We start from the raw sequence: 13,790 nt of genomic DNA, 5'->3' as shown, positions 1-13,790 counted from the left end.
GATACAGTCCTTCAGGGTCATAGCTCCTGCCAGAAAACCTGTTTCTGTGTGGGTTCCTCTCTGTGAGCTGCAGTTGCTGACAGGAGCTTGCTCCTGTGTGGAGTTCCCATGGGTTGCAGCTTCCTTCAGGGGCATGTCTGCCTGCTCTGGCGTGGGGTCCTCCACAGCCTGCTGGATGGATATCTGCTCCACCATGGTCTTCCATGGGCTGTAGGGAGATAACCTACATCACCATGGTCTTCTCCATGAGCTGCAGGGGAATCTCTGCTCTGGTGCCTGAAGCACCTGCTCCCCCTCCTTCACTGACCTTGATGTCTTCAGCATTGTTTCTCTCCCATTTTTCTCACTGCTCTGTGTTAAAGCTGCTGCACAGTGGTTTTTACCTTTTCTTAAACATGTTATCAACAGAGGCACCACCAGTGTCACTGAGGCACCACCAGTGTCACTAATGGCGCTCAGCTTTGGCCAGTGGTAGGTCTGGTTTGGAGCTGGCTGGAACTGGCTCTGTCTGACATATCGTGTCAGCAGCCCCTGGTCTCTTCTCACAGAATTCATCCCTGCAGCACCCTTGCTGCCAAAACCTTGCCGCATAAACCCATTACAGTTAGATAAAATGCAGGTTTTCAAAAATATTTGCTTAAAATTCTGTATTTTCTTTACATAGAATTTTTGCAAAGGTCCAGTTCTGAGTCAGTCGTAAAACTTGTTCTGTTGTTAAGCGCCAGAAAAATTTCTGTCACTTTGCTGATGAGTACTATAACTGAAGTTTATAACTGTTTTTGTAAATTTGATTATGTATAATTTGTGTAAAAACAGCTTACAGTTTACACAGGAACAGATGGGATAACTGCTAACTGTGTGGCTAATTAAACATCCTCAAAAAGAATTTTTAGCTAAAACATTGCATGTCTTTATCTTAGCATTATCTCAAAATGAGATTACCCAGGTGTAACTTGACTTAGCAAATGCTGAAAATGCTTTAGAATGCTTTTGAAAGTTTATTCATACTATTTATTGGCTCTTATTTTCTTCAGGCGATTAAATATCTTATGTGGGCGTTAACTCAGGCAGGCCAATATGAAAGGTAAATATTATCGTCTGCATTTTTTACTGGAAGTTTATTTGGTTTGCTATATCCTAGATAACTCAGAATTCTAAATTATGTTGGTCCTTTTTGAAGGGTAAATTATGTATAGTTCAGTAACTGAATGGCTTGGATGTAATATATGTGGTATTTTTATAGGATGTCTAAAACTATGTTTAGCTGCTAAACTTAGTTTTAGACATCTTAAGCCTCTTACCCCCAAATTTTCTATTTAATAATTTATTTTTTCTGCTCTGTTCCTAAACCAGTATTTGTTTATGTGCTTTTCTCCTATAAATAGTGAATGCAAATTCTTTCCTCCCCATTATTTTTTTCCAGGTTACAAAGATACCTGTGTTTCCAGGTACAAAGATACCTGTGTTTCATCTTTAGTAAGGGATCCCAACTGTATTGATTTGATTTTCTAAACATCTGTAATACATGCTCTGTCAGAGCCATTTGGCATCACTTGTTGATGCCGTGCTTGAGAGCAATCAGTTGATTCCAGTTGAATCTTGTCATTTCCCTGACATAACTTTATGCTTCCTGTTCTTTTTTTCTTTTTAAATTTTATCACTAATCATTTCAATGATCTCTGCTTTCCATAGTCTAATGGCCATTATCAAAATTTCAACAGATGTGAGCCGGATTCAGCATCCTGTGTTCACAGATGTTTTTGGAGAGCAACAGGTTTTGACTCTTTTCACATTTGTATTTCCTTCTAAGAATCCAAATCCAATCTATGTAGTACCTGAGTAAATGGCAAACTCTTTTTTTGGTAGCAGTGCTGTGCCTGTTTTATGCTACTCAAGTTTCATTCTCTAAATAAGCAATTCTATATATGAAATGATTCCTGGAAGCAATTAGAAACTGCTGAAATTAATTTTCAGATTTCAAAATAGATATAGGGATTGAGGAGGATAGTTACTAATTTGCAATATATTTCAAAGCTTGTTACAGAGGAGGGGGGAAAAAAATCTCTGTGCAGGCACTGACTTACGCTTACTGGATTAGTTCAGTTGTCTAGAGCCACTATAGATGACTTCAAAGTAAAACTAGTGCTTCTGTAGTACATAAATAATGTGATTTTCTCTTTTTTTATTTAGAGAGGAACGTTTTAACCATGGTGAGGTAAGATTCTTTTTCTGCACAATTTTATTTATACGTTAATTTGAATACTCAAAATCGAAGTACAGGTTGCAATGGTCTGATCCCGATATGTGGTTTATTTGAAGGTAAGTATTTGCATCTTTATTCCCTCGTCTTAAACTGGGTCCGGTATGTCACCAAAATAACTCTGGAATGTTGAACGAAAAAATACTAGCTCATGGTGGGGTGGCAGTGCAAGAGGCTTTTGCTGCAGCAGTACAGAAAGACACTGAAACTATACTGGACTTTCCATTTTCCTCATATAGACTGAGAAGGAGATTGGTTCCTTTACTGGGGCTTCACGTGACAGATAATTTTAAAATCCTGAATTGAAATATACCATAATGAAAATAATTCTACATGTGGTTCTTTTAATAAAATTATGCCAAAAAAAATATAATTGAACGGCAGCTTTCTTACATGGTTTCTTTATTTGCAATTGAGTGAGCAAGGACAGCGCAAAACTTCTTTAACAGCAGTTTATTTGTGGTTTGTGCTCATATCATTCAAAATATGATAATCAATCAGTTAGATTGCACTGATTGCAAAAACGCCTGTATGATTTACCACAGCGCTTCCACAAGTAGCACAGATTCAATGTTAGGAGTGGTGAGCGACATCTCTGCTTTTTAACCTTTTTTGACAGTACTAAAGCAAGCTGCCTGTGGTTGTATGAGTACCAAGGATGATTTTATTTGCTTCTTTCATTTCGTACTTAGGTATTTTAGGTATTAAATAGCAAGGTCTCCTCACTTCTATAAAGAAGTTATACAATAAATTTTACCTACGGTATTGCCTGTTTATGTTTCAGGATCTTTTGCATGGCTAGCCATTTCTCCATCTCCCTTTGGTTTTATTGTTAATCTTTGTCCTTCCTGTTGTTCCATACCTTAGCATACTACACACGCTTTAGAAAAAAGATAACAGAAAGTCCTTATCACTATCTGAAATGTGAAGATCTTTACTTTGACTTAGATGCTTAAATGACTCAGACAAGCTCATCATTTAAGATATACTGAAAATGAAGTTGTATGTTTAAGACACAAATGAGAAGTATGCAAATATTATGCTATTGTTTGTTTGGTTTTGCAGCTGGTATACCATGCATTGCAGCTATTGGCATACAGTGTCCTAGCAATTTTAATCATGAGACTAAAACTGTTTTTGACACCACATCTATGTGTTATGGCTTCCTTGGTGTGTTCAAAACAGGTAAGGTCTTTTTTTAATCCTGTAGCTATCTCAGTACTTATAGTATTACCAAGATATTTGTCCTAAAGCAAATTTCTGTGTGTCTAATTCCTGAATCTGAGTGTACCAGTTAAAAATAAACCAGATTATATTGCCTGTCAAAAAATACAATTACACAAGTTCCATTCTCCCCTCTCCCCAAATAAAGCAAATGTCTTGTTTTATGCAACTTGTCCAATTGCATTATTACACAAGTTAAGATGCAGTGTATTGAGCTTGAACATAGGGGGACGTGCACTGGATTTTGCTGTATTTACACACTCCTATGCCATTGCAAGATTTTTATTGACTATTAATTTTATCCAAACAGTGTTTGATTTTGTTTACACTGTGTTTTCACAGCTCTTTAGAGCTTACTGCCTTGCATATTTTTTGTGTATTTAATTCTTTCCAGAAGTATAGTTTTAAGTCTTGCATGTTGAAAACATTTCAGCCTTAAAAATCAAAAGTCATATGCCTAACTCAAATCTAATTTTCCTAACTTGAAATCATCCATAACATAAAATGTTAGTAGATTTTCTCCAGGTATAGAAGATCTTAGAATTGTCTTCCCATGTTTTAGTATCTGTGGTTTTGAGAAGTGAACTAGATTGAATCTGTATGTAAACAGCTGTTTTAGAAGCTCTGCAGTTGCAGCAAAAGTAGGGTAGGTAGTCCCTTGTCTGGGAAGCAGACGGGGAGGTAGATTGAAAACTGGCCGAACGGCTGGGACCAGAGAGGTGTGATCAGTGGCACGAAGTCTGATTGAAGGGCAGTAACTAGTGATGTACCCCAGGGGTCAATACTGGGTCCAGTCCTGTTCAACATCTTTGTTAATGGTCTGGGTGATAGGGCAGAGCGTACCCTAAGCAAGTCTGCTGATGCTACAAAACTGGGAGGAGTGGCTGGTACATCAGATGGGTGTGCTGCCATCCAGAGGGACCTCAACAGGCTGGAGAAATGGGCTGACAAGAACTTCATGAAGTTCAACAAAGGGAAGTGCCAAAGTCCGGCACGTGGGGAGGAATGACTGGGGGCACCAGTACATGCCGGGAGCCAACCAGCTGGAAAGCTGCTTTGCAGAAAAGGACCTGGGGTTCTGGTGGGCACCAGGTTGAACGTGAGTCAGCAACGTACCTTTGCGGCAAAGAGGGCCAGTGGTATCCTGGGCTGCATTAGGAGGAGTGTTGCCAGCAAGTTGAGGGAGGTGATCCTTTCCCTCTATTCAGTATTGGTGAGGCCATAGCTGGAATGCTGGGTGAAGTTCTGGGCTCCCCAGTACAAGACAGGCATGGACATACTGAACAGAGTCCAGCAAAGGGCCCTGAGGGTGTTTAAGGAGTGTTTTTGCTCAAACTAAACTTCAACATAGCAAATTTGGTAATACTTTCTTCTTAACTCCACATTTCTCGTATTTATGAGTATTTGTTTAGAGCTTCCAATAAACTTTCTTTAGGAAAAATGCAGAGGCCATCTTTTTCAGTTCAAGAAAGGGAAGAGTAGGATATAAAGCAACATTAACCTTATATCCCCGAAGTCTTCCTTTCTGATATGTTTTTGGAAGTTTGTGGTACAATATTTAATGCATATATTACAGCTAGAAACTCTTGATGTAAATATCAGATAAACACTGTAAAAGTGCAGTTAGCACTAATGAATCATCTTTACTTGCATAACTTGACGTTTGAACTACAACTTTAAAAGCTGCCTTAATGTTAATTTTCTTTTTATTGTAGAATTACAAATGTAATGCCCTACATTCGGTAAACGTGAATGCTTCTTATGAGGTTTCATTGAAGTTTAGAGGAGAAGCAGTACCAGAGATGTTTCATATTGTAATATATATTAGGTCCCTTAGAGAAATAAAAATTAATTGTCCTGCATACAACATTAGGGAATTGTTGTCTTGAAATTAACTGATTCTTGCATTTCAGTTGTTTGGATGGCTCTTCTGTAAAATCCAGCCCAAAACATTGGTCTTTGCTATTTTAGCATTGATGGCAATAGAAGGATCAGCAAACCTTCAAACGCAGTGGAACATCATGGGAGAATTTAGCAATTTGCCACAGGAGGAACTTTTAGAGTGGATAAAAGTCAATACCAGACAAGGTAAACAATTTAATAATGTATGATGTTCTCCATTTGCTGTGAGATGTAACTATAGCACTCGGTATGAATGAGTGCAGAAGTATTGCTACTATCCATGGCTTTGCCTTAGGACTGTCTTAAAGCCATGGTTTAGTGACATATACTTGTCCATATAGAAGCTATCTCATGTGAAAAAACATTGAAAGCTTGCTTTTTAGACTCCAGGCTACCAGTCTGGAGGTTCTAACCACTGGTGTATTATTTCTACAACAAAAGTGTTTTTGCAAAGTGCAATTAAAATAGCTTTTTTACTTAAATGACACCAGTCCTGGATGTGGGTCTGTGATAATCATTTTGCTAGAAGAGAATTCAAAGTGTGTGGGTTGTGGTTGCACCTGTCCTTTTACTGAAATGGGTAAAAGTGTCAGAAAACCTGCTGGAAACAAAGCAGTTACCTTTTTAGTATGACAGTACTTTCCAGCTGAAGTAGACTGAGATTTCATTGCTTGTTTACCAATAGTGTAAGAAGTGACAAATAAAAACTTGTTGTCATAATGAATATGTCATTCTGCTCGTTCCAGAAAAATAAGATGTATTAAAATCTCTGTTCTTAGATGTTTAGTTATCTGATGACTTAGATTGAGTTCAAGATTTAAAAAAAAAAAAGTTATTTTGGGGCATCTCCTGTTGGTGCCATGTAAGGCCTTTTAAAGAATAGTACCCTACCTTCTTTACGTTTTTCTACAGGATTACTGTTTAGATATTTGAAGATTGCTTCTCTGCTTTTACTGCTCAGGTCTTCGTTTCAAACATGCCTTTGGTCAAACAAGATCAGGCTGGATGGAGCTTTGAGCGACCTGGTCTAGTGGGAGGTGTCCCTGCCCATGGCAGGGGGTTGAAACTAGATGATCTTTAAGGTCCCTTCCAACCCAGATCATTCTATGATTCATTCTGTATTTCAGATGCAGTTTTTGCGGGAGCAATGCCTACAATGGCAAGTGTTAAATTGTCTACGCTTCGTCCTATTGTAAATCATCCTCACTATGAAGATGCAGGATTAAGGTAAATTTCAAAGTTGAGGACTTATTTTTATTTGCTACTAATTGTCTTAATGTTGGTAATATACAGTAGGAATGGCATCACGTTATATTGTAAAATTTGTTAAAACCTCGTAGAACTTGATTTCTTATTTTAGTCAGATTGAGAACACATGCAGTATTTCTTCAGGATTTGTGCTCATCAGAAAGGATATACTGTAGGATAGATATGGCTTCAGACTTATATGCAAAAAAAATCAGGATGTAATTATGGAATTGGAATTAATGTGTAATAGTATATCCTTTCTTCATTGTAGTTACTCCTGACATCGTAGACAGACTTGATTTTTTTCTCAAGATAGCCAATATAGTTAGTCCTATTAGCTTTCTGTGATTGGTTGTATTTTTTTCATGATAATATATCTAATTATTGAAATATTAAGACTAATTAGAACTGAAATTTTGTAGTGAAATTACTGAGGTTTTTACTTTGTTATTTTCAAAATCAGGATATTTTTCTAAACTGAAATTGATTTATCTGCAAAGGTCATTAATTTCTTTTTTCAGTTTTAGTATTGTAGCATCATTTTTTGGTAATTTTGTAAAACTGGTTAAAAAAAGACACAACAAGAAAACAACAAGATAGAGAGGGATAAAGGAGAAAAGGAGGAGATTAATTTACATGCCTTATGTCCTTAGTTCTATGTCTGGCATTAACTGGCTTTAACTTTTTTAGTCAGCCCTGAATTGGTCAGGCAGTTGGACTTAGATGATCACTGTAGGTCCCTTCCAACTGAAATATTCTATTCTGTTCTATTCCTATTCTAGTCTAACTAAAAAAAAATACAGGACAAGGCATGTTTGGGGAAAATAAGCTGGAGAGGATACAGTATCAGAAAATTAATAGGATTTAACAACGTCATGCTTTGCACAATCAAAGGAGGATATTACTGGGTAATACAAACAGGATCATGGTTTACAAGTGATGTTTTTGCTCGATTCAGCGTGGGCGGAACATCAGGTCTTGCACTCTGCATTTAAAAAAGTCCAAACAAGGGCAATGAGTATGACCTTTGGCGGACAGACTGGGCAGATGATTTCTTCTGATCACTTCCAGATCAAGCAAGGTCATTTCTAGTCTTGAATATTATATGGTGAATGCATTGCTTTGACATCTTTACATTTTCTGTTCACGTAACCATGGATCTTGTTACAAAGTTGTTTCCTGCTACAGAGAAATCAAGGGGCTGTATAGATTGTTCTTGGAATCATTATATTTGAGAAGAACTAGTCACATTAAAGCAAATAGCACTATTAATTTAAACTTTGTTTTAGCCTAGTTGTCTTGTGAAATAAAAAGCCTTACTGTCCAGTCTAAAGTTAAAGCTTACACTTTCATGCTATGTTGCTAGCTAACTTTTATATTTCTCTTTTTGAAGGGCCAGAACTAAAATAGTGTATTCCATGTACAGTCGAAAACCTGCAAAAGAAGTAAAAAGAGAATTAATAAAACTAGGAGTGAATTACTACATTCTGGAAGAGTCATTGTGTGTAAGCAGAAAAAAGTGAGTAATCTCTGTCCTTCTCACAAGAATGATATGCTGCTCAAATATGTAGTCTAAGATTCATATCAAGTAGTAGTTTTGAAATGTTGATCTGTGCTTTATTAAAGTGTCCAAAATACATTTTTGTCCAGCATCTCCAGATATTAATAAGTATAATTCTCTTTACCCACATTAGTAACCTTGTGGTCTTTGTGTGCACCTGAAAAGCTGTGCTGTATGTATTTTTAAACTTTGCTGTAAAATACAGAAGAGATTCACAAAGGAAACAAGTAATTATTTTCTGGTGGCAGGAACAGATGCGTGTGTATAATGAAAGCCTAGTATGAGTAAAAGGTGCAGAGTAAAAGATAGTTTGAGCACCAAAATATTATCCTAGGCTTCTTTCCTTTATTTTATTTATCTTTTTGGCCTTTAGAACATTATTAGTTTGGATTTTTTATTTTATTTTCTTTGCTATTTCTGTTCTATTTCTTTCCTATTATCTTTGACAAAATAAAGAAAGCCTCATTAATTCTCACTTTGAAAGATAACTGAACAGGGAATTGATGTTGGTTATTAAAAGACCAAGGCATTATTACTTTTTTTTTTTTTTTTTTAAAAAGGTGTTTTATTTCCCGAGTTTTCTTTAGAAATGTTAGGAGTGTGAACATCACCCTCCATTTTATAGGAAGTTTTAAGGGTCTCTGGTAATGTATATTGTATAATTTGTGATGTTTTGTATGCTTTTTCCTCCAAATTAATTGTTATTAATTATGTAACCAGAAAAGCAGACAAATTTTACACATTCTCAGTACTATTTTTTAAATTACTGCTATATTTATTGATTTTGTAATCTGATAAGAATTTCTAGTGTAAAGACAAACTTAAATAAAATATAGTTGGCGTGATCAAGTATTCATGGCGGGGTGATATAAAACTGAGTTCAGCAACCTGTATGTTTTTTGATGGCATTTCTTCACTTCTCTTTTCTTATTCATATGTTTTCTAGGCCTGGTTGCAGTATGCCTGAAATTTGGGATGTCGAAGATCCTGCTAATAGCGGCAAAATTCCTTTATGTACCCTTATGAGCAAGGATTCCAGGCCGTATTTCATCACAGTATTTGAAAATAGCAATTACAGAGTCTTGAGGATTCCAAAGGAATAACATTTCAATGCAAAGAAACATCAGTCTTTCAACTTTTTAAACTAGTAACTATAAGAATTCTAAATCAGAAATACCTTTTCTACCAGACTTAAAATGGAAAAATGTGTATTTTATTTTTTACCATTTTAAGTGAATTCTGATTATAGAAATGTCTTAAACCTAACAGTTTGGATTTCTATTTCAGGGTCAGTCCCTTGAGATTTGCTATGCAAATGATTATATGTTTGCACATTTTATTTAACATTGATCCAAAAAGAGTTAAAAGTAGCTATGGGAAGTAACTCCATTCTCAAAACCAATGATATTGTGAAATGGGACTGTCAGAATGTTTTAGCAAAGCAAGTTTGTTTAAAGCCTTGGTGCTAGCAGCTAGGAACACAGGAATGGTGCTATAGCATCTGGCATCACATTTCTCATGTCTCTCTCATTACCCATCTCCCTTCTGGACAAGGTCGTACTAGAAATTCTCTTAAAAGTCACATAGTTTCACTAGTCATATCGGAGAGAAATACAATTTTTTCTTTGAGAGGATTAAGAACAGTTGTCATTTTGAATCACTTAACACATGCTTTTTAAGCTTGCTTTTGAAATGGAAAAGTCTGTAGGCAAACTTGAAACTTCATTATTTAGGTGCATGTTCTTGGAATCTTATTGATATTAAAAAAGAAGACTAATAAAGGTAATATTTGCAGTGAGCAATAGTTTAGCTTCTCAGTGTCCAAGGATTTTTAGCATTCTTATGCATTCAGAATAAGCTCGCATAATATACATGAAATTTTTAAAGGAAAATGCTTTATTCAGGAAAAATCTGTCATAGCCTTAGAAAGATACTAAAATAAATCCTTCACTGCCTTAACTAGATCTTCAGCGCCTAACTTGATAAGAAATTACTTTCAAAATTTATGCCCTCTTTTCTTTCCCCATGTATTAGATCCTGCCTGGATTTTTATCATCAGCATTAAAGAAAAATGAAATTTAACCCAGTTGTCATAGGGGTAGAGTCAGTTGTGTGGGTATAATTGCTCCAACGATGTTAGTCTGGTTCAGCAGTTTTTCTGTCATCTTGGTGTCACACCAATATTGTAGGTAATAAAGAATTTAGAGAATTCACTTTCCAAGATACCCAGTGCAAGGACACCCTTTAGTCGTTTAACTGACTTGATAGAGTTTTTGTATGTTTATTGCCATTGGCAAGTATCACAGTAATTGTGATTCTACAGTATAAGACTTCTAAAGTCTAATATTTCTCTGTATATCATTCATGTTCTGGGTTTGTTTTGGGTTTGTTTGTTTTTTGTTTTGTTCAAACATCAGTCTATTGATGAGACTGGTCTTTTTAGCCCTAGTAGCATCTAGCAATATTAGATGCTATAGGAATAGCATCCATCATGCCTGTAACAGTATCAATTAAATGGGAATCTATGAAAAAGTAGTAGTGTAACAACTGATGAGTATTCTGAGACTTCTTATTTTTTTAAAATCTGTTTTATTGAGAGGGTGAGGGAGAATGGCTGAAAATGCATTAGCTTTTTAACTTTTACAGAATAGATTTTGGAAAAAATTTCTATAAGGAAACTATCACAAAAAGGGCTTTTGGGAAGTCACTTTTTAAAACGTTAACTGAATTCAAGGAAGCGGGGAAAAAAATCTTTATATATAAACATTGTGACTAGTGTTACAGCACAAAAAGGTACTGTATTTTTATGAAGTTTATGCCAACTGTTGACATGTACTTATGTGGTTAAATAAAAAAGAAAAAGTTGGAAATTGTTCTCATGTTTCTGATGGATGTTACATTTCTGTTCTTATGTCTATTAAACTGACGTTTAATCCAGTTGCCACAGCAGATAGGATTGAAGCTGAACCCTCCACTAAACAATGCAAGGAAGTGCTTCAGATAATTCAAGCAAACTCATACACCTCTTTCCAGCCTTCGTTTTATTTGGAATATCAGTGCAGGAATATGTGAAAAGACAGTGGGAAAATGTCAAATACGTTATTTACACACAAAGTGAACTTGGAAGGCAGTTCAAAATTAATCTCTTTTTGTTCTAACTTTCTGAACTCAGGTAATCAAGACTGAAACTCAAATACTGGTAGAATGAAGAAACATTTGAAAGTCCAGGTTTGAAGATGTGCTTTAGTAAAAACATTCCCCATTTGATGAGGAGGCAGTTGCTACTGAGTACATGACCAGACCCTGTTTGTAAATTTTCAGCTGATGTTGAGGGATATGATGCTGTCCCTCTCTTTGAACTGGTCTTAAACCCAAATAAATATTGTCATCTAATGTTAAGATGATAAAATCTAGTGATGGAAAGGTATGAAGTAAAAAATGCAGTATCTGATTGTGGGGAAGAAACACAAGAATGAATTAATTGGGTATATCATGTTATGAATTTCTTGCCATCTCAGTAATTTGCTCTCACTTCCGAAGGAAAGAATTTGGGTTTACATAATAAAACACTGTACACATTAGGAGCACCTGTGCTTATCACTGCAACTTCAGCCAGAAAACCGAAGTTTGATCTTTCTTAGCTCTAGATGAAGTTGGTTTTCTCTTTGCAAGATCCTAATCAATATGTCTGTAAATCAAGTAAGTTCATTTTTAAATATGCACTGGCCTTGGCGTAATTTAGGCACAGGACTAGAATACTTCAGTACCTGAAAACAGTTTCTCTTACATTCTAGTAATACTGGATCATACAGATTTATTTGTTGGAATTTGAAATATTGGTAGCTTTGAATGCAGTAAAGTTCTTCATTACAAAGGGCACAATTACAATTCAGTATCGATCTTTTTGATAATTGTGCAAACTAATATTTAATATACATAAATAATATTTAATATAGATAATATTTAATATATATAAATCATATTTAAGATGGAGACCAAATGAGTCACCTTTGTGAAACAAAGATGCTAAGTCCTGTTCCCTTGCACTTTGTCATTCTCATCTACCATTTAAAAAAATGGCTTGGCTTTTACCCTTTTTCACAATTCAGCTTAAACAGTGAAACTAAAGCACTCGGTATCTCTTGGATTTTTCTGATTAAGATATGGAGTTCCATAACCTAGAACTCGCTCCAAGATAAGTAAAACTCCTTCAGCAAAAGCAAATAGGTAAGGAAGAGTATAAGCACAGGGTGGTTGAACGCAATCACAAAATGCTAATTATGCCTTGGGACCTGTATTTTCAGATTGCATTTTTGCGTAGTTTTCATGGAATTATGGCATCATGAAAAAGGTGGGAAAAGACCTTTAAGATCGAGTCCAACGATATGACGCTGTTTTAACAACCTGTAAACACTGTTGTTTCGTCTAAATTGCATAACGTGAAGGACTGCAGTAAAACAACGTGATATTTTTAAACCCAAAAGAATAAGGTGCTCCCCAGTCAGCTGGACAAAGGAAGCCAAACCCTGACAATACTGCTTTTCTATGTAAGCTTTGTCATTGTGCTATGAGGAAAGAGTTAGGATGGCAGATGTGGTGTGAAATAAAGACTTTATTGTTTGAATATTGAGTATTGAGTTTAGATGTTAAGGAATAATTACACTTTTGAGTGAAATTAGGACGGGGGACATAAAATGGCATGCAGAACTTCTGAATCAGAGAATTGGTCAGCTTTGCAGGAGTTGCTTGGGCAGTGAAAACTCAGCGCTATGATAAACAAATTCTCAGCTATAGCTATACGAGGTAAGCACTGCTATTTCAGTACAAAATCAAACGTTATTTGTCGTAGCTGTCTACTGTCGGTAGCAGAGATTTAAGCTGACCTGTTGTGCTGGAGCAGAGGAGTAGGAGGATTTACAGGGTTAGGCGGAATCTCCTTCCTTCTCAGCAAATTGGCTTCTTTCTGATCTTGTGCTGTAATTCTCCATTATTGACAAAAGTGATATAATGTCTGAAGTTGTCAGTTGTTTGAGTGGGTTCATCATGTAGCAGTTCAACAACTTTATTACTTCCTATTACAGCACGTATAGAACATTTATTGCCAATAGATTGAGAGATGTGAATAGAACACAGAGTGAATGACTAATATTGGTTTCATCTCTGGCTGAGGACTCGGCCAGGTTCCCTGTGGCTAGTCTTTCACCCTGTCAAGATTATCAATGTATAAATTGATTCTGGAGTGCAAGCAACACTTGTGTTGCCTGTTTGGCAGGAAGGATGAGATCTAGCTCTTAGCCCGAAGCATATGAAAACGTTTACTGGATCTCATTTGAAGGTAATACTGAGCCTGAAACAGGACAACGCTTAACGGGAAAACCTCTGTCCTGTTGATGTTCATCTGAAAGGACGCTCAAGTTGATTCTTCAGGCTTTACCAAGCTTATTTTCAAAGCCAGTGCACCAAATTCTTACTTTCATTGCTAATTATTGCTGTGTTTAGACACCTGAGCTGGTTGCTCATGTTACTGAGCAACTGGTTGCTCGGCTTCTCCGGCAAGTCCCCAGAGCGTCTTAGGATGCAGTTAGCAAACATTAT

General features: G+C 36.2%; 1 protein-coding gene across 1 annotated transcript in view; it reads left to right on the top strand.

Moving 5' to 3' along the window:
* DPY19L1 (dpy-19 like C-mannosyltransferase 1) overlaps window positions 1-11,246 on the top strand; it is a 47,139-nt gene extending 35,893 nt beyond the window's left edge. Inside the window, exons 17-23 of the mRNA XM_054191720.1 lie at window positions 1,035-1,084; window positions 2,191-2,215; window positions 3,326-3,445; window positions 5,398-5,572; window positions 6,514-6,613; window positions 8,028-8,153; window positions 9,142-11,246. Of these exons, the coding sequence (XP_054047695.1) occupies window positions 1,035-1,084; window positions 2,191-2,215; window positions 3,326-3,445; window positions 5,398-5,572; window positions 6,514-6,613; window positions 8,028-8,153; window positions 9,142-9,298 (753 nt within the window). The 3' untranslated portion in view covers window positions 9,299-11,246. The remainder of the gene's footprint in view (window positions 1-1,034; window positions 1,085-2,190; window positions 2,216-3,325; window positions 3,446-5,397; window positions 5,573-6,513; window positions 6,614-8,027; window positions 8,154-9,141) is intronic.
* The last annotated feature ends 2,544 nt before the right edge of the window (window positions 11,247-13,790 follow it).

This window comes from Rissa tridactyla, chromosome 2 (assembly GCF_028500815.1).
Source record: "Rissa tridactyla isolate bRisTri1 chromosome 2, bRisTri1.patW.cur.20221130, whole genome shotgun sequence".
NCBI lineage: Eukaryota > Metazoa > Chordata > Aves > Charadriiformes > Laridae > Rissa > Rissa tridactyla.
Note: the sequence above shows the minus strand (reverse complement) of the source record. Positions and strands in the feature narration are given on the sequence as shown.